Here is a 21,000-nt window from a genome sequence, read left to right as displayed (position 1 = left end):
TCCACTAACTGTTCTTATTGCATTTTTAGTAGATGTGCACTGGGCTCAGTGCTTTGAGATGCAGAGAACAGATCATCCCTGATACAACACGGTGCTCATCAAACACCTCTGACATACATAGCCTGAGCGTCTCAGACAAACAGAGCTTCCCTGTCACTGTGGGGCCTCATCCATACTGAATGTAGACTTAAGACTGGGGAAGGACCTCTGGGACTGCCTTATCTAGGTTAACCGTGCTGGTGGTATAGACCTACTGTAACCCACATAAGAAGACTGAGTGATATGTGCATCTCAGTGCACCAAATGGAGGCTCCCTGTAATGGAATTGTGGAAGCTTCAGTGCATTCTGTGTGCGCAATGTCACAGGACTGGTGAGGACACTTTCACACGTTCTCTTTCAGCCTTAATGTTCCTTTCTTTATTTGACGGCAGGAGATGGGGTGCTCTACTGTACTGTGCGCATAATGCTGCTCAGTCAACTGTATGACCTTAGGTTATCATTTACGTCTGAATTCACACAGAGGCACAAATGCAGTTTCCTGGCTCTCGCAGCCTGACCCATAAAAAACAAAGTGAAATAATTCACTCTTGTGAGGTTGCAGGGGCTACTAGACGGTAGTGCTTGCACACTGACATTTCAGACCACAGGCTTATATGACCAAAATAAATGGTTGTGATTGCATGTATCCAGGCATAAACAGCATGGACAGTCTGAGGTATGATTTAATCAAGAAATACAATCATTTTAAGATAAATTGGAGATATCATCCTTTAACACCTGTACAAATCATTCCACTTCAAATGTTTCCCACTGACCCGTCGAGGTTTTCATATTTATTTCACTAATGCAATTATATTTTTGTTCTATTACCGTCACAAAAGTAAAGGCTAAAAAGTACAGCAAGAGACAGTTCACTTCCCTGCTGCTGTAGGTAAGCTAATCATTTGCATTGGCCAAGTAAAGCAGGGATTAGCTGGACATACTGCTGAGACAGTGTCGAAATGGGGTGGGGGGGTGGGGTGGGGGTTGAAGAATCTCATGTCCCAGATGGCAAGGCAATTTGGAGGCCAGTCCCAGTCACTTGGGTGGCACGCAAAAGAAAAGAATAGCATTGCTTACAGATAATTCCATAGAGTCTAAGCAACTGAGGGCCAGGCTAATCTTTAAATGCCTGGATTGCGAAGGGGAAAAAACAAACAAAAATAAAACTAAAAAGCTGTTCAACCCAACCCAATGAAATAAACAAGGAATAATGATTTGATCATGTTCACAATCAATACATGCATTATGTATACTATACTGTAACATTTTGTAGGCTATTAAAGTTGAATAACCTGTGTAGGGGTCTGCAGCTGCTGTACATTTGAAAAAGAATTATTACAACTTTACCACATATGCAAACATATGTACATTTCATCAATCAATACTTGTGTGGTTCCTTGGAATTTAGTATACCTAATAAAAACTTCTCATAGGTTCTCAAATAGGCTAATAATAAGCAGTTAATAAACTCACTGAGTAAAAATGTAACAAATACAAATGTTAACATAATATAAGGCTCAACCAGCTGAAATATAATATAAGTTATGCCTATGGGAAAAAGCCCTCGATCGCTTGGACAACCATTGGCTCTTAGAAGTTGCCGGAAAAGACAACTTGCTAAATTAATGAAACACGTAGATGACCTGTACAAAAGGAGATATTATAGTATAATAAATGACAGCTTCCGAATAACATCAATCGCTTGTCTGAATTGTAGGGGAAGCAGCTTGATTGCATCCTGCTTGGAGGTGTCTGTCTGGTCTTCGGTCTTCCCAAAGGATATTGGGGGAGGTGGTCTTGCGTCACGTGACGACAAGCCATCCTTACCGACCCTTTGTTGTAAAGGCTACACAACAGACCCTCTGAGTTTAGAGCGTACATTGATGTTTTATGGAGCAGGAATCGGATGATATCAAAGTCTTATGAGAGGGACGTGGATTTGGAGCCTCGTTCTCCTAAGCTTTCTGATGAGTTGAATGTGGTGTCGGATTTGGTGAAGGAAACGCACACAAAGACAGAGGGACCGCTGAGAGGCAGGCTACTCATTTACGTGCGCACACGTTCGGGACATTGAGAGCGAGTGAGTGAACGAGTCGTAAATACGGCAAGAAAAATGTATGTGTAGCCTTATTCAGATGAAGAATTATTAAAGACTGGGAGTGATGCTGTCATTTATGCATACACCATCCCGGGAAATAATCCCCATCCACGCAACCATCTTTTAATCACTGGAGAGTAACACTCGGAACGGGGGTGTTTTGCCTCTGCGAAGCTGCATGCGTTCTTCCTTGGTCGCTTTTGTTTTCTAGTTTTCGCACGAAACATCCAACGAGGAACAAATTCATCGCAAACTAAGGACGGCCTGTCGACACCTTCGTTTTCATCATGTTGACAGGCTATCGGATCGTACGGTGGATGGGACCATTGCCTCACCTAACGTTCGCCTGCTTACTGACCATCTCTTCTTTGCTTGGGGTTCACTCGTCGTACCCACAGAGTGGCGAATGTGTATCGGGCAAAGGAAAAGGCTGCGTTGGTAAGCGTTTAATCATTATTATTCTGCATGCTCATGTCAGAAGCTGTATACGAAACATAATGCAACAGTCAACAGCCGTTTTGCTCTCTTATGACCATGTTTCTAGACAAAAGACACATCGATGAATTTATCACAATGCGCCTATGGAGGACTAAGTGGTATATTGCAAAAAAAGGCAGGGATAATGATGCCTTTATTGGTTATTACGTGGAAATAACTGCTATAGGCTATATGTCAGGATAACCCCAATCGACCCTCCTTGATGATGTACGCTGTGCTTCTTGATGCTACACTGGTGTCACTGGCGAACGAGATCAGGTGTAGCCTATGATAAAAGAATAGCAGTTCCGAACCCCACCCTTCAATGCTCTTGCGCGTAGCCCCTTCTAGAGCCTCAAACAAGCTGTTACACCGGTAATCTTATGCATACAAGGTTGGCGCACATCTAGACAGCGTCACCAGCTCTCTTTCCCGTCACGTTTGTTTTCGCACAGTCCATACACAAACGCGTCGTTAAAGGTATTATGAATAAAGGCGGCGCTCTTATCTGATGAAGCTAATACGCATTCTGCTTCCTCTCCATCCCCGTTAATTGCTGTTTGCTACAGGCCTGAGGCAAAACGCTTGGTCCCACTCAATTGTCAGTGGCAGTGGTGTGAGCTGGGGGCAGGAGGCATTTACGCCAGTATTTCTCCTCTACCGATGTTTTCCTTCTAACTGGGAATGCTTTAATTATCATTCACTCATAAACAATACCAAATATCACAAAGGATCTCAGGACAAATCAAGCCACACAACATTGGTCCCACCAGGCTGAAAATCTGCCAAGCCATAGGCATCTGGTAGTAATGTGTCGGGCAAAAAATCAAACTGGATGTTGTGTTGTGATTTAAAACCCTTTCCCAGATTCAGTAGTTAGGCAGTGATGTGGCTTGGCACTTCAGAGGATGTGGGTAAGGGAAATAGCAGTGCCTACCCGCTTCTCTGAACAACAGCAGAGAAAGAGCCACATGGAGCAGTTTAAATCACCAGAGGTCTCCTTGATGTCCCAGAACCCAAAGCTGGGTACCATTCCAATCTCTAATAGTGAACAGTTGCAGAACTGTAGCCTATCGTCTTTGTAGGTGGAACCGTGCAGAATATAATATTCAACTCAGAGACAGAACAGGCCGAGGGCCTGTTTTACTAATTAATAATCTGGCAGCCGTATTTCGTCTAAGCCGAGGCTTGTTTGTGTGTTTGCTGGTGGGCAGTCCTCCAAAAATGCTTTGGCGTAATCAATTCTGGAAGGGACAATGGTTTGGATAATGTTGGTCTGCATCTGCCAGGTTTAATAAAAGCTGTTATCAGAATATTCATTTTAATTACTGGATAACAGAGCCTTCAAAATATTATTTAATGGAGCTCTTCAGTGCTCTGCTATGATTGATGCATTTCAAGATTGAAGATGGCCATTGCTATATTATCTGTCACATTTAGGAAGCAAGCACAGGTCACTTGATTTTGCTGGAACATTACTTAGGTTATTTGCCAGCAATAAACAAGTGTCATCATTCACCACACAGGCAAACATGTTTTTTTTTCTTCCACTTGTTTTAAGAAGGCTAATTTGTTTTCTGTAAGGGTGCGTGTATCTGTAAAATGTCTAGTTTCTCCCTGTTTTAATTGTGTTCATTGATTAAAACAAAGCATTGTCTGACAATTCAAAAGTGGTCGGCACTTCAGCTGACATTTAGGAATTATAGCCCTATCAGCATTCTGAACCCCCCCACCCCCCCCCCCCCCCAAGGAGATGCATTGTCAAATGTTAAGCTAATTTAGCTTCTGGACCCACTCTGGATTGACTTTGCACATAACAGCAGGACTGGTTACTCACATATTCTAGTCTGGCAAAATTAGCTGATGTTGTTCTTTATTATGTATGAAATCAATACACTTAGAAGGATCTTACTGTGTCATTTATCTTTAAAATATTTCTGTCAGTGGATTTGAGTAACAGCAGAATGACACGGATGTCATTAATACATTATACTATATATTTATTATACAATACATTATATATATCACATCAATAACATAGTTTGGTAATTTTTTAATTTATATTTATTGAGAGAAGTCATGTCTCTTGAAGCGTTAAAAGTTAGTCTTTCCATAAAATAAATTGTAACATTTTTACCTGTTGTGTCAACTCCTTAATTACACACTGATCTATTAGTCAATCCCATATTACTGAGATGGCAAATTAGTGACTTTAAAAAACTATTTTCTCCTTTCATGTGACATAATAACTTCTTGTGAGGGCTTGTTCCTACATAGAGCCCCAACCAAATTGTTAAGTGAAGCAGAAAAAAAGTGGTGGTGGTGGTGGTGGTCTATGTGTGTGTGTTTGTGCAAAGTGTTTCTTGAGGCTCCCGAGTTTCTATAGTGGCTTTTATTTGATCTCACCCTTCCCTCAGGACAGATCAATGGTTTTTATTCCCCTCCATTTTGTGACACTGAGGGAAGGCAATGACAATAGTGGCCATTGTGCGCGATTGGTTACAAGCGCAAGGCCCAGGGCCCTTCGAAAGAGAAGCTTAATCAGTGATGGCCACAGAGAGGCAAGAGCTTGCCTTTATAAATGGGCCTGGAGACAATGGCCGCCCCAGGATTCCTTCTGGCACTAGTTACTATGACTTTGCAGAGGCAGTGTCAGCTATTGTAGCTTGATGTGTTTGTGCTAAAAGGGACATGGGTGCAGAGACAAAAAAATTCTCCATTTATTATTGAAACAAAGTAGCAGCCTGTTCTGTGAATTCCTGGTTCGTTACGTTTGCTGTCCTCTTTGCCACGCTGTTATGTGTTACAAAAGCCAGTGTTGCGGCTCTAAACCAAACTGGGCGAAGAGCCTAGCAAAAGGTCAGTTTTTGATTGACAAAATGGTTTTCTTAGAAAATGGTTGGGAATATAGGGGTAACTTTTAGGGAATCTTAACAGCAAATAAAAATGTAAAAGTGCTGTCATTTTCAACACCTGCACAACTACTCAAAGTCTGGGCATAATATACTCATATGATGGGGGAAAAACTTTGTGGTCTTTGTGGCCAGTCTCTCCGGAAGTTCTTGAACCATTGTGGTCTTTTTGAGGTCAGCTATGTGGATTACATTAACAAGTGTTTGGTCTTGATTGATGGGCTTTGGCAAGTCTCCACTTCAGGCGGCCCAAATAGCTTCCAACAAAGTAATGGCTTCGCATGCATTAGTTAGCGGCTCAGTTTGAGACTATTCAAAGTCGTGAGTAGGAAGTGATGTGACCACTGTATTCAAGTGATTGTTGAGGCGAAGTTGACAAGCTGAGAGGGGACTGTTTTTTTTTTTCAGAACCAGAGATGACAGACAGACTTAGCCAGTGTAATTTTTAAGCCAGGAAAACTCAAGATAATTTTTTAAATATGTGCAGATTTGAGGATTGAGGATTAATGAACAGACTAGAAGTTGTATGTCTTTGCAGGCAGTGCTTCATTAAAAGAAGCAGTACATATCACAGTGAAAAAAAGACAGTGTAGTGAAATAGACAGAAAATGTGGCCGATATATCTATTTATATCTGATTATGAGGCTTAACCTGGTGATGTTTACATTTTAGTTTAGTTTAGTCATTACATATATGTTCCTCTTTACTTATTTTCGAAAATCTGAAAAGTGTTAATATAGATTAAGACGTGCCCACTGGGGGTTGCACAGAGTATTCGAGTTATCAAGCAACTACATCAATTCACGAATTCCCACATTAACATTCAGTACTCGTTAATCACGTGATGCTAGTGTAAGTACTGAAAATGGGTCAGTTTCTGAATACTGTTCATTGACTGTATTGACCACATTTCCCATAGGTCTGCTGCTTTGTTTGGAGTCGGGATGCAGCAGGTTTAAGAGGGAATTGAGACAAAGTCTACTCCCATATGGTTGACAGCAGAGCAGAATAGTTGATGAGTTTCAGAGAGGGAAGGAGCTGGAGAAGTAAAGCATTTCAGATCAGTGAAAATATTGCCTACACCACATAATAACCCCTCCCGAGGAGCTCAGGTTTCATACTAGCCCTCGCTCAATTTTTTCAATTAAAGCTTTTGGTTAACAAGAGGAAGACTGCTCACAGCAGAAATCAATTGTTCTGAAAGTTCTTTGATGAAACAGACTGAGTTCTAAAATGATGCACTAGTTCCCACTGGATATTTTATACTTTTTAACTTGTGTTTTCATAGTGTCATGTGTCTGTGGTTTGTTTACATCTGACCAGTGTGCACCAGGCTTGGAAATGCATTAACACTCCTCCAGTTCTAAGTCCTTTGTAAATCGGTCTGCCATGCTTGGTGCAGCCTGCATCATGGTGTGCCTAATGCTCTCTCTATAAGTCTATACGGTTGTCTTCACACAGGCACATTCACAGCTCTGGTGGCCTTTGCATACCAGGAACAAGCTTGTCGGCTAGGAATGCTTCCCTTTCACTGTAGGGCCCTGTCCTTAGACTATTGTTATTGGTCCATTGACAACTTCAAATTGAAGCATGTAGCTCTAGAAAGCTAAAGATTAGAGCTGGAAGCTTTTTGAAGACATTTCTGAAATAAATGTTACCAGTGTCTTAAGATATGCCTGATATATTGTATGTAAATTTGGATATTTAGTGGTATCATATCATCTGATTGTCACATTGAGATATAGATCATGTTGTAAAGAAAGCCTAACTGCCAGTAACCAGCTCTGTCAGTTAGATTGAGTCTGTCAGAAATGCCCCTGAAAGTCACTTATTGCAAAACTATTTGCCAGGTGGTATGTTTCAGTTTTTCAACAAAATGGCTGTGTAACTACATGAATCAAAAGCACTTTCCACTTTCCAAAGTCTTGGCCATGATAAAAATAACTAATGTGGTCTACAGAGGTCTTCAGAAGGTTCCTTGTTTTATAACCTAGCATACATGTTCTGTATAACACATGAGACCTTATATTTTGAGCTATGAGCATTCATACTACAGCAATACATTGCATATAACTAAACAAACATATAGGTTGTGTTTGCTCATCTCTATTGGCCAACATAAATAAACCAAACAGAAATGCATAACATGAGCAGTTTTAGAGTCTACTCTGACAACAGGAGTGGTGGTCTGTGGCGCAGGCTCCGAAGAGCACTGGTGACACTCTGGGAAGAACTGGTGGTCGTGTCTGAGAGACACAAAGGAATAGAGAGAGGAGTGGAGGGAAGTGACAGGGAAACACACACGGCTCAGTTACACACGCCTGCACACACACACACACACACAGAGAAGCCTTCCAGTTTCTAAGCTCGCCGCCCGCCTTGGCACACTCGTGTCCTTCCTCTCAGCTCGTCGTCTGCTGTCTCCCTCACTTTAAACGTGTTCTGAGCCCAGCCCTGTTTGGCTTTGAAGTGAGCGTCTCAACAACCAGTAATCAAGTGCTCATTAAGCTGAGTGATCTCCTGCAGATGTCTTTCAAAATGTGTGCCCCCCCCCCCCCCCCCCCCCCCTCTTCCTGCACACACAACTGCCTTTGCCACTGCGCTCAGGCAGACAGTTTATGGCCATCATCACTTTATTATTGTCTAACAGCTAGTTTAGCATTCATAGCACTGATATTAATGTGCCTCTGAAGTAGCTCTGTCCATCATCAAATGCCTTGTCATCAGTGGTGTTGGAGCTCTTTAGAGGATTAAAGTCAGACTTCTACTCCCTCGGCAGTTTGAGCCAAAATAAAGAAGAGGGTCTGACAACATCACCAATTTGTCATAATTACAGAGAGTGGAACCTGGAGGAATACCCTTTTTTCCCTGTTGAGGAATTCAATTGTGTCAGTGCCTTTAATGAGATTGTGTATTGGGTTTAGAGTAACCTGAAGCTGAATGGTTTTTAAACTAGCACAATATAAAAAGACTCAAATCCCAAATGGACAGGGACATGCTAAACCTTTTTGTTCATCCATATTGTAGAGATTAGGGTTAAATCTCTGGTAGACCTAAACACTGTAATAGACTGTGTTGGATGTTTGAGAATGTCTTCCTGAAGAGGACCTTAATGACTTGCTGATTGCCCAGGCGAATACAACAGCACAGTGGTGTGTGTGCGAGTGCTAATGAGGTGAACTCCGGATTAACAGGGAAAGCCCTGGTCTTTGTTTTGCGACAGACCTCTTGTTCTCATCCCTGCTTGTTCAGCTCCCATGCCGTGCCATGATACCACAGACCCTCTGGATTCCAGGCCCAACTAATCAATTAACGAGGAAGTGAGCGCAGTAAAATGACTAGACATAATTAGGAACATCCTGATTCTGAAGCAAAAGCCCATTTTAGAGAAGAGGATATTTTATTCCGATAAAAATAATATTGCTTTTCAGTTTCTGTTTCACACTCTGTTTATTCTCCTTCTCTCAACCTTACTGTTTGTTTGTGTCTGGCTCTCGGGTGATGGACAGGGACTTTGGTCTCTTTGCCCTGAGAGGAGTCGTGGCGGGGAGATAACACTGTTGACTTTGAAAGTGCCTCGGTGAGAAACGCTCCCTGCAGCCTAGCCCACACGGCGAGAAATCGAGTCCTGGGGCCGGCTTTGCCGTTAACCTCTCTTTAGCAGTCAATCGCCCTCCCTGAGGTGAGGACTAAGCCAGAGTTGTCGGAGCTCAACAGTGATTTTCCTCTCACAGCATGGAACCACCCAGCTGGAGTCGAAGAACTAAAAAAAAACGGAAAATAAAAGCCCTGTGTTACACAGCTTGTCGGGCCTCCACACACAAACAGTGTGGCGTTGCTTCAGGTTAGAACTGTACCACTGCGGACAATTTCTTGTTCGTCGCCATTTAGCTTCGATTACCAGGCAGAGATCCGAGCCTTTATCAGTTGAAAAACTGTCCAAAATACCAACTGTCCAATATTACCAGGGTCTCTTTCTGAGTGCCCTCACTGTGAAAATGCAAAGCAAACAAGTATTTTGATTGACAGCTGTAATAACCAAAGGCTTGAGAGGCTAACATGGCCAGTGTCATGCTATTGGCTGTCTGCTGGGGACCTCTGGGTCATTGACCCACTGTGGTGATGAGTATTGATGTTTTGCAGAGTGGAGTCAGATGATCGGGCGCCTTTGACTTGGCTCTTTGCTTCACCAGCCCCCCATGTCTCTTTCTTTCTCTCTTTTTCTGTCAGAAAGATGTCCTCTTTTTTATTTATTTCTCTCCTTTTTATCTATCTCTTCATCCCTCCCTCTGTTTCTCTCTCCATGCATAAGTATTTCCCCTATCCTCTCCTTCTTCTCTAATTTTCTACCCTGTCCCTGTAGTCCTGTCTGATTCTCTTTTTATTTGTCCCCTTTTCCTTCCTCCCTCCTTCTATACCTTTCTCTCCTGCCATCTCTCCCTCTGTCTCTTTCTCCATTTTCCTATCTCTCTCCATTTTCCTCTATCTCTCTCCCCACCTCCCTCCCTTTTGCTCCCTCTCCCATCCTCCATGGTGACATTGATTTTACTCTCTGCTCTGATAATCCCGGCGTCACCGTGAGACCAGATCCGGTACTGCTCCCTTCTCCTCCCCTCTCCTCTCCTCTCCTCTCCTCTGCGCCGGCCCAGCCCAGCCAAGACCAGCTCCCCTGGAGCATTGGGCCACCCGCTGGCGTCCATTTTGGAGCTCATCTCACTTCATGGAAGTGGGTCAGAGGGGATGAATGCAAAGAGGGACATTTTCAACTCGGGCTCCTAAAAACTCTCTGGCCCCTGTCCACCATGGTGCTGGGATTCATCTACATAATGTATTCATCAGTAATTCGCGTCTCGCAGCATCTCCCTGACAGTTGTATAAAGAATGCTGTCAGTTTGTTGTTTCTCTGTTTTATACAGCGTTTCTCTCTCTCACACACACATGCACCAGGCCAAATTCTCTTGGAAATTTTGTACACACATGGAAGTGATTGTGATAGAACTGACATTGACATAAACCCTCTCTTAATCTTTGGGTTTCACTCTGATATTCCAAATGCAACTTTGATGTTAGAATTTCAATATGCTTCATCAACGTGGCCTGGTCAGAAAGTAACTGTAAACAGTTAACCCCCCCCCCCCCCCCAGGCCCTTAAAGAGTGGTCTGTCTTTTCAAACTTCACTGATAACATCCACTCTGTCCAAACAGCCTGGCTGTCCAGTTTGGTCTCGTCTCAGCTCAGTTTCCCCATCTCCCAAATGTACGAGGCGGCCGCGCGCCAAAGTGCCGTTGCCGTAACTTAAGTGGCCCGTACTGATTAACAGTCCATCCTGTCACTTCTCATTTCCTCCGCCACCCTCACACAACTGCTTAAGATTCAACAAGCAACGATAGGACTTTTTCATGTCGGAGGTGACAGATTCCGCAGGGAAGCATTTTGAGCATTTTTTGCAGTCTTGTAAGCGCTGATGACAGTTTATGTTGCTCAGGGGATGCCTTTCGCATTCTGCATCAAGTCGAAGTGAGAGGCTAACGCTCACAGTTTTCATATTCAGGCGGGTTTCTCAGACGGTGACTAAGCACTGACCTTAACTGTAGAATCCCACTTGTTTAGGGTTGGGTTATCTATGCAACAGAGGCGACGAAGAAAATAATCTAACATAATATTGCATTGCATAGAACAATAACCGTTACATCAAAACCTATTGTTTAGTCCTGGGTGTTCCACTATGATCTTCCTTGGGTGTCGGCATTCATATTTGTTTTCATCCGTCTGAAACCAACAAAGGCACTACAGTATACAGAGCTTTTTTGGCGACATGTGAAAAGAACAGTGGACACCCTGGGTAAGTGAAACAGAGCTGGAAGGGAGAGCATAAAACTGGTGCCTATGCAAGCAAATCCTGTCTGCCCGTCTAATCCGCACTGTACCATCGCAAGCTCCATCAATATTTCATCACTTCTCGGTGTACTTATTCTTTCTTTTTTCTTCTCCCCTGTCCTGCGGCAGTTTTTATAACCTCGACTTCCCTCTGGGTGTTGTGGTCATGTTTGTTGAAACCCTCATTGTTGTTCTTTGTGCGCTCAATGTGACAACAACACTTCATTGTGTTGTTCCGGGCAGGGGCATAGGAAATGGCTTTCATAATACATATTTAGTGAAGCTGTAGACTCCCAATAAAGATTTTTTTACAGCTTTCCAAGTGCTTTCTTTATTGATGGTGCTTTAAGTTAATTACTTCAATGAATGATTAACAACAGTGTCCTTGACTGGTCCCTCACATGGCCTACGTATTGACACGTATGATACTTTGACCTCAGGTATCAAGTATTGACTTGCACCAACCATAAGGTCTCTATACTGTTATTGAATAATTGAGTTACTTCATGGACTCAGTGATTTATACTGATGGTCTTTTTTGATTTAAACCAAGCTAGTTTTCATGCTGTCATTATGGGTTAAGAATTGCTTTGGGGGATTCTTGAGGATGGGTCCTTTAACCCAGGGCCACGAGGCAAGTGACTTGCCACACCACACCTCCCCTCCTCCACCTCCCCCAGGTCCTGCGCTAAATGGTGGAATACCGCTGACTTAATGCGCCCCGATGGAAGGTCGGCGGCCTGGGGACGTGATGAAGTGTGGAGCGTGGTGGGCGGCAGACTTGTGCCAGCTGCTCGGCTCTGCACATGCTGCGCCCAGCTGCTGGGTCACACTTCCTGTTCGAGTTGACAGGAAAATGGGGGTGGTGGGCGTAGCGGTGTGTGTGTGTGTGGGCGGGGGGGTATTGGCTATTTGATATGCAGAAAGCCCCTTGAAAACAAGTGCTGGTTTCTTAGTGGCCCCTCAGACAGCATACAGACCCTTAAGGGCCTAAGAATGTAGCTGCTTATAGGGCAAGGACTGGAGAGTGTGTCTGTGTGTTATATCAGCCATTGGTCGTTATCACATTTCCATGGTTATGATCGCTATGATTAATACCTAAGCTTGCACAAGGGTATTTCTGGGAGATGTTGGAACTTTATGTTGTCTGCTGACTGATTGTCTTTCTTTCTGTTGGTGTCTGGTTTGCTGTTCAACATTTCCAGTAAATGCATTGGTTGATTCTGTGACAATTCGATCTCACCGACCACATGCCAGCCCAAACAAGGAAGACAATCGGCTTTTGTCCGCTCTCTGCTAAATCAAATGCACTGTGTCTGGCAAACAGGGACTTCCGCTCTTCTTTGTGATGATGCACGTGTAGCAAATAATGAAGGCAGATTGGGAATTTAATATAGATTAGGGAAATGAGTCAAATCCAGCTGGCATGAAGCACAGCAATTTATACGTAGATGTATATTTAAATATGATGTTTTTTCTTTCATACGAGAAAAACCGCATCATTGTGGTATGAGCATGCTGATGTTGATCTTGGCTCACATTCGGTTTGCAAACTGAGTAAAGCCCAGAGGGTCAGGAGAAACAGTACAGGCCAAGTCTCCTTTTTGTGGAGGCTACTAGCTGTCTCTTTAAGTCAGAACCTCAAATACCGCCACATTTATGCACTGTGACAACAGCTGGCCTGAAGGCTAAGTTGGAGTTTTTTTTTCTTCTCTGCCACACATCTATAAAATTAGCGTCTTCGTGGAAATGGCCCCCTCGTTTGCTGCAGCCTCATGTAGACCTGCCATTAGGAGCGTTTTTTACTGCTGTGTAAATACACCGGCCCTTTGAGATGCTGAAAGAACTGAGACTCGGACTGTGAGGCTTACAACAGTGGATTCTGTCATTTTTTCAAGCGTAGCCGCGTACCTGTTAAGAATTTCCGTGCTGTTGAGCCTCGTTCACCCTTTCCTCGCCTTGTCAGGATTAAGCTCGAGCAGTTTTCTATTAGCCTTTGTAATGGTGTCATACAGGCCCTTGAAAAGGATGAGGGAGAAAAAGTCAAATCCGTTTGATTCACTGATTCACTGATTCACTGCTGGCTTGGGGGATTGGAGTTGAAGTACACTCCATTGCTATTCTGTGGTTTAAAGGTCAGGTCCATAAAACCCCAGGATCAGTTGAAAAGCATCAGAACCTCTCGTTAATATCTATACCTCAGACACAATGTGAATCCTTTGTGTGTAAGATGGAAGAAAAACAATACATATTCAGCACTGAACCACATATCAACAGCAGAGGCACTTTGCAATGCAGATGATCCTTAAGTCAATGGTAGATAAATTAATATTTATGCGACAAGCGTAGAGGGGAGTGCATTTGAATACTAGCACCCATTATAAGAGGTAGTCTTGCCATGGGGATTTAAGAATTGTATTTTCCAATGAGTCCTGAGAACAAAAGGCAACATAAGATAGAGATTACACTTTATAATTATAATAACTGTCATTAGCAGTAGTAAAGAACTCTTTTTTTTTTTTTTTTTTTTTTAAATATAGGCTGAATGTAATAAGATAATTAAAAGAATAATATTAAAGAAGGTGCAAGCGAGTCATTAATCATGTTTGGTGTAACATTATGAGATTCTACAAGGTTCCTCTTTGTTTTCGTGTAGAACATAAAAGAGCATGGAGTTATCGTCTGAAAAGGTGATTCATTATTGTGTGAACGTGCTTTTCCGTGTTGTCCAAGCATACCAATGGTGTTTCAAAACAGCGGCTGAGCTCACTTGGCGACACCTTAGTGCCGGGTTGCATAAATCTGCCCTCATACATAAATCATGCGAACTAAAAATGTTTAAATTACAGACTTCAGTGCCTCTGCGATGCTTTTATCATTCTTGCTGCCACACTCTCTCAGCCCTTTCTTACAAACTAAACAATACCTGCCTTTCAGATTTTCTTTATTTCGATGAATTGCTTAAATTTTGTGACGGCTCTCTCAAGGTTAATCAATATTCCAACCCTTTCTGGTCCATTGAGTGACTTCTGTTGTTGTTTTTTTCGGAGTGGTTTGTGTCACGCCCAGCCAAAGGGAAGAGGACAATAGTGTCATGTCCTCGTGTGCATACAACCCCTCTGACTCAAAGGCTGCAGGGGATACAAGAACTCGTGTTTGTTTCTTTCAGGACGCTGTGTAAATCTCTCAGGTTTAATCAAGCGTCATTTAACTGTAGCCCTGTATTTTGCCAGGAAATGAACATCGAACAGTGACCGTAAAGTGTGTGTGTGTAGTTGTGTCTGTATGTGCATGTGTGTGTGTGTGTGTGTATCTCCGTGTGTGTTTGTGTAGTTATGTCTGTCTGTTTGTGTGTATCTGTCTACGTGTGTGTGTGTTTGTGTGTATTGATGTATAGTTGTGTCTGTACGTTTCCACTCTTACTGACAGTGCCGCGTCTCTACTTCTCCTTGCAGATCTGTCGGAGAAGAAGAGCGATTTGCGTGTTTGTGACGCAGCTACATGTCGCTTCGGGGGCACCTGTCGTGATGATGGCTCAGACCTGAATTGTGTTTGTCAGTTTCAGGTAAGGGATCTCAATCTCGCACCAACTCTGTCTTCTTCAACGCATTATCTAAACATATGGTGGCATATCAACAGCATAAGAGGATATAGTGAGACAGCCAAGACAGGTTCCCCGCCTATTTTTACTTGCCTGGATTCATCTCTTTTGCATGTGTCTGAATCCCTTGGCGTTTGACGTTCCCTCTTTCCAAGACAGCTTCAGGGTGTGTTGTAGTTAATTCTTTCTTTTGTTCCTTTTCACTACCTCAGTGCCATAGTAACTACATCCCTGTTTGTGGCTCGAACGGAGACACCTACCAGAACGAGTGTTTCCTGAGGCAGGCTGCCTGCAAGCAACAGAAGTCCATAACGGTGGCCTCGGAGGGGCCTTGCTATCCCGGTGAGTCTGGATAACAAGAACACCCAAGAACGTTCTATATGCAAACACGCCACGCACCACATAGTCTGTTAAAACCACTAGCCGAAGGCCCTTGATGAGGTTGAGTGGCATGAACCTGTTTAACCTTTATCTCTCTCTCACGCTCTCTCTCTCTCTGTCATTTCTTGTTTGTGTACAGATAGCAGTTCGGGATCAGGAGATGGAGGTACGAATACATATTCCTTTTTTTTTTTTTGCATTTTTCTGCAGTTGTAGAAGGGCAGCTGCTAGTCGGCAAACCGCAACAACAACAGACCCGGGCCTCAAACGCGCATGCATTTTTTATAAGAGTCAAACAGAGGGGGGGAGAAGCGGGCTGCGAGCATTTAAGTTTGAAAAATATGAAAATATTCTTCAAAGGTTCTTTTCCAGTCGTAATGGCCCGTATACATACTGCATTAAGACATCACACTGCTCAGTCCCACTGCCACAGGCTCCCTTGGAGTAAAAAGCTGGGCGCCCCAAAAAAATTGTGATGGGAGCCACATGGTAATTCATTTGGGTTCTCCTTAGCGAGTTTGAGATAAATACTCCTGCGGCTGGTGTTTTTTACAGCTCTCCGAAATGTTCTTAGCACTGATTATGAGACCAGTTATGGGGCACCACTCATAAGAGGAAAGGGCTAGAGTGGAGAAGAGTGGTGGGGGGTAGATTGTCAGAATATCCTTATCCGAGGCGTATTTTTAGATCCAGCTGTGCTGTGAGTAGCCTGAGCTTTGGCCACGACACTGACCGAGCAGCGTTTAATTTGAAACTCCACCTCCTGAGGTTTTTCCCTCTTTTTTTTGGAGATGAAGAGCGGCTTTTGAGGCTTGCTTTCCAGAGCTGTCATTTTGCTAAATTACAGGGCTGTGCAGCGGGGGCCCCGAATCTGCTGTGGTCTTTGTCCTTAGAAGGCACATAAAATCAACACACTGCACACATGCACACACACACACACACACACACACACACACACACACTCTTGCACACTCACACACAGACACACACACACACAAACATACACACACAAACACAATCTCAACACAGACAAACACAACACCCTACGCTCACACACACTCATGCACACAGACACACACACACACTCACACACACACACACACACACACAAAATGCTTTCACCCTTTCTGTCGCTTTCTTTGAAAAGCGTTGTGTCAGAATTTGCAGAATGCAGCTAATACATACAGAAGAATACAGAACACACCGAACACATCTAGTGGCCTTGTAATTAGAAGCAAAATACTGCCAGGAACGGAAAAAAACAACAAAAACACTGCAGCCCTACGGCAGTGGACATGGCTGTTAAGATGTTGTAATCTCAGAGGGGTTGAGACCCGCTACCGTCGGATGTCGTGTTTCAAATCGAATAAGTGTATGTCCCATTTCTCAGGTGTTATCCCGAGCGTTGTTTCTGTGAGCAATTATTACGCTCAGTCGGGAACTACCCGGAGAGCACTCGCAGACTTATGATAATTATTACTCTTAAAAGAGCGAGGGGGTGTACTGAAGTACGTTTGAATTAAAATGGTAATTCCTCCGCTGTAAAACCTTCAACCTATTTTGTCCGCCATTAAATTACATTGCCTCTTCAGCGTCGCGCAACAGATTGCAATTCCCCAAAGTCCTGGAGGGACTCACTTGGTCATTCATTAAGTCCTCCAGCAGGGAAAATGTATGTCGGATTTATCAAAGCATTTAGAACAGATCTAAGGAACGCAAAAAAAAAAAACATGTACTTTTTAATTGTATCATTCCTGACTTACAGAGTACGAGGGATCTGGAAGCGACTCAGGCAAGAAGGCCACCAAGTGTGGCAACTGCAAGTATGGAGCCGAATGTGACGATGACTCAGAGGATGTTTGGTGAGCTTTCAATTCTACAAGGCCAATGTGGTCTCTCCTCGTGATCTCCAAGCAGTACCCCCATATTGCATTCACACACTTTGTTTGATACATGCACTACATATGATGCTCTGTGCTAAATATTCCATTACAGTGACATAGCAGAACTATAGCAGGGTAGGTACTGTTTAAGGATTACATGAACGGTAGTACAGCCTTTTAAGAGGATAGTTGGGAGCTTTAAAGGGGAAATTGGTTTAGCACAGAGGCTCAGACAGTCAATGAGATAATAATGAAAAAAACAAAACGAGCATAACTGAAGAAACACCCACACCTTCTGCACTTTGTTGGTTAAAGTGAGTGGAACAGGACAGTCACTACTGTGTCATTGAGTAGAGCTCTGTTTGCTTGATTCAGTGAGTATATTAGCTGAATTATTTATTTGTATTATATGTTATTTATATCAGAGGGTCAAAAGTTTACATGTACTTTGTTCGTTTTAAGTGGCACTGTCTTCAATTTGTGTAACTTGACGCTTGAGTTAGTCTTCCACAAGCTTCACACCACACTCTGCAGGAATTTTGGCCTGTTCCTCCTGGCAGTACTCGTGGATCGGGGTTGTGGGTCTTCTTGCACAAACCCACTTTTTCATTTCAGTGATTTGTGATGGCCACTCCAAACGTTTTACTGTTTTCCATAAGCCATTTTGTTACCATGTTTATGATCATGATGACAAGCAAAAAGACACTGGATTTGAAGGAAGCCCCTAAAGTACAGCCATGGACATGCGCCCAGTTGACTCCCAATAATGACAGTTAGCCAATCTGAAGCTTTTAAAGTCATGACATTCATTTCCAGAAGCTTACAGACTGAGACACACACACAAACACACACACAAACACACACACACACACACACACACACACACACACACACACACACACACACACACACACACACACACACACACACACACACACACACACACACACACACACACACACACACACACGCACACACACACACACACAAACACAAAGCAAACTCAAACACTCTTTCCCCCTTGGTTTCCAGGTGCATGTGCAACATCGACTGCAGCGGCCATAACGAGAACCCAGTGTGCGGGACGGACGGGAACTCCTACAACAACCCGTGCCACGTGCGTGAGGCCTCCTGCATGAAGCAGGAACAGATTGATGTCAAGCACCTCGGGAGGTGTCCAGGTAATACCCCAACCCACCCCCTGTACACTCACATGCACGCACCAAACACGCACACACTTCAACATTAAACCAGATCCCACAAGGCTTGACCAGGGCCAGGGTGTTTGGCACTGATCTCGTGAGATTCACAGGTTTGCAGTGCTCACCGGATTTTCTCTTAGATTAAGCGCTAATGCTAATACCTTAAGAGGCCTTTTCTGTCATGATTAAACACTCTCACAACACATTGTGGAGTCAGACTCTCAAGTTTGGGGGCTTTTGTAGGTCAAGCCATGCTTTGTAGTTTTAAGTAAATGCCCTGACAAGATATTGTTGCCAAACAATTGAGAATAGTATCTAATGCAATGTTCGCTTCTCTTAAAACAGATAAAGGGAAGAAGGATGTTCCACCTGATGTGTTTGGTAAGTAAGGTTAATTTTTTCTGTTGCAGTTTCAAATATTTTCGCTCATTTTGTCCACAGAACACATCAGCAGTCCTCTTAATTCTGAATACATGGCTTGTCAAGGCTAACTAGCCACCAGGTTACTGGAAATGACAGCTGGTGGTTAAGGTCATGCTTGCTAGCTTGTGAGAAATGTGATAGAATGGCAGGGAACAACTCCACTTCCTATATAAATCTTAATTAATTTATAATTAATAATTATATTATTTATCTTACCACGTCTGCCATGGCATTCGATTAATTGCACACCTGCCTGCCCTTCCCAAGTCCCCCACCCCACCCCCGTTTCGTCCTCCTAGCCATTAGTACATTGGGGGTTTCACATTGAATTGTGCACAATTCCCGCATGAGGCCTTTAAAAGAGACCTTGAATAACCTGCCTCCCCTGTAAGCTTAACCGATTCTGCAGATTCTACATCTGGACGTTCTGAAATATGAACAGATTTTTTTTTAATATATTCACAAGCTGCACTGTTCCCATGGTGCCACTTTGAAAATACTGACCCAGGTTCAGTCTGCTGCTGATTGATGCGATGACGTGCTCTTTCACACGAGTGACTACTATAAATATTTCATTCACAGCTGTTGTTAAGGACAAACCTGACTTGGGTAGCGGACGAACCAATGGCTGGATTCCAGTGCCGTGTACAGAGGAATATGCCAACTTCTGTGTTCATGGGCAGTGTGAGATGAAGTTCGGTGCCGTCTCGTGCAGGTAAGAGCACCGGCTAAAGGATGGTTGTTAGGTTGGATTGGGTTGGGTTGCTGTTACTGGTTAGTTCGTTAGTTAGAACTATTAAATTGGTAAATTTCTTTCAAAGAAGGGGTCAATTAAAGTGCACTTAATGTGTTAAAGTGTTTGGAAATCCTTAAAAATGGAAAGAGAATGCCATTTTTGTTGACAGACTGGAACCATACACCTTAAAGCATGTTTACAATTGCTACTCTTTGATTGATTGCTTTAGCCTTTTGACGACTGAGCTTGTCTGGACTTCCACAGGTGTGAATCTGGCTACACTGGTCCTCAGTGTGACCTCCAGGACTTCAACATCCTGTACGTTGTGCCCAGTGGCCAGAAGCTGCACTACGTGCTTATCGCGGCCATCATCGGCGCCGTGCAGATCGCCATTATCGTGGCCGTTGTCATGTGCATCACCAGGTGAGGGCTCTTCACTGAATTTCTGTAGGATGAGGTTTAACGTTTCCAAGGGTTTAAAATCTTAAATTCACATAAAATCATATTATAGCATGGGTTGTTAACTGCCAGCAAAAGCAGTCTTCACTTCCAGAAGAACTCTTTGTTCCTATCAAGTTTCATGTGGCCTTCGAATGTATATAAAACCACCGGTGCTGTACCGCTCCCGTGAGGAAGGCTTTCATTAAGAGTTTGTCTGGCTGACCCTGGAAAATTGAGGTCTTTGAGGCTCAATATGAAGTTCAAAGGAAACAATAGGGATCATTTGGAAAAAGGTCTGCTAAATAGGTCTTGGAAGAAATGACGTCCACAAAAGAATGAATTAGTAAACCTTTTTAATTAAAAAAGCACCCATTCTTTTCTATGACTGCCCCAGTGAAAAGCAATGAATAGTAGGACTTAGAATGACTGGAGCCATTAAAGTAATTCCTTTTTGTTGTTGTTGCCTTAACAGGAAATGCCCCAAAAATAACCGGGGACGTCGGCAAAAGCAAAACCTTGGACACTTTTCTTCAGATACTTCTTCAAGGATGATGTAGCTGTATTTTTTTATTTTCATTTTTATACTTTTTTCGTACCAAGTGGATTACATTTTTAACGTATCAATTACATTTTTTTTCCTGCCTTTTTAAATTGGGAGGACGACAACATTTTTTGTTTGTTTGTTTGTTTTTTTAATTATTATTTTGAAAGAGGCCTTATTTTTTTCTTTACTGGACATTAAAGGTACTTCCTGTTGTTTGTGTGACACATGTTCAACAGGAGCAAGCTATTGTGGGTTTAAATATTATTTTGGTACTTTTAAGTTTTTTTTTAATTGTAGCTCTCGGCACACATACCTTTACCACCACCGAAATGGATTTTCTCGCTGTCTCTTGGAATGTGCTACTCATTGGGACCACTCAGA

General features: G+C 43.1%; 1 protein-coding gene across 1 annotated transcript; it reads left to right on the top strand.

The window, feature by feature from the left end:
- Positions 1-2,428: 2,428 nt before the first annotated feature.
- On the top strand, positions 2,429-20,632 carry tmeff1b (transmembrane protein with EGF-like and two follistatin-like domains 1b; the record flags this gene model as incomplete). The annotated part of the gene is made up of 10 exons (XM_080855187.1): positions 2,429-2,579; positions 14,864-14,973; positions 15,222-15,351; positions 15,530-15,556; positions 17,156-17,252; positions 18,306-18,454; positions 18,821-18,856; positions 19,481-19,613; positions 19,899-20,057; positions 20,548-20,632. The coding sequence occupies 10 exons, from the start codon at positions 2,429-2,431 to the stop codon at positions 20,630-20,632; spliced, it is 1,077 nt and encodes a 358-aa protein (XP_080711313.1).
- Positions 20,633-21,000: the final 368 nt, after the last annotated feature.

This window comes from Sprattus sprattus (genome assembly GCF_963457725.1).
Source record: "Sprattus sprattus genome assembly, chromosome: 17".
NCBI lineage: Eukaryota > Metazoa > Chordata > Actinopteri > Clupeiformes > Clupeidae > Sprattus > Sprattus sprattus.
The sequence above is the reverse complement of the archived record's forward strand: the minus strand, read 5'-3'. Positions and strand labels throughout refer to the sequence as shown.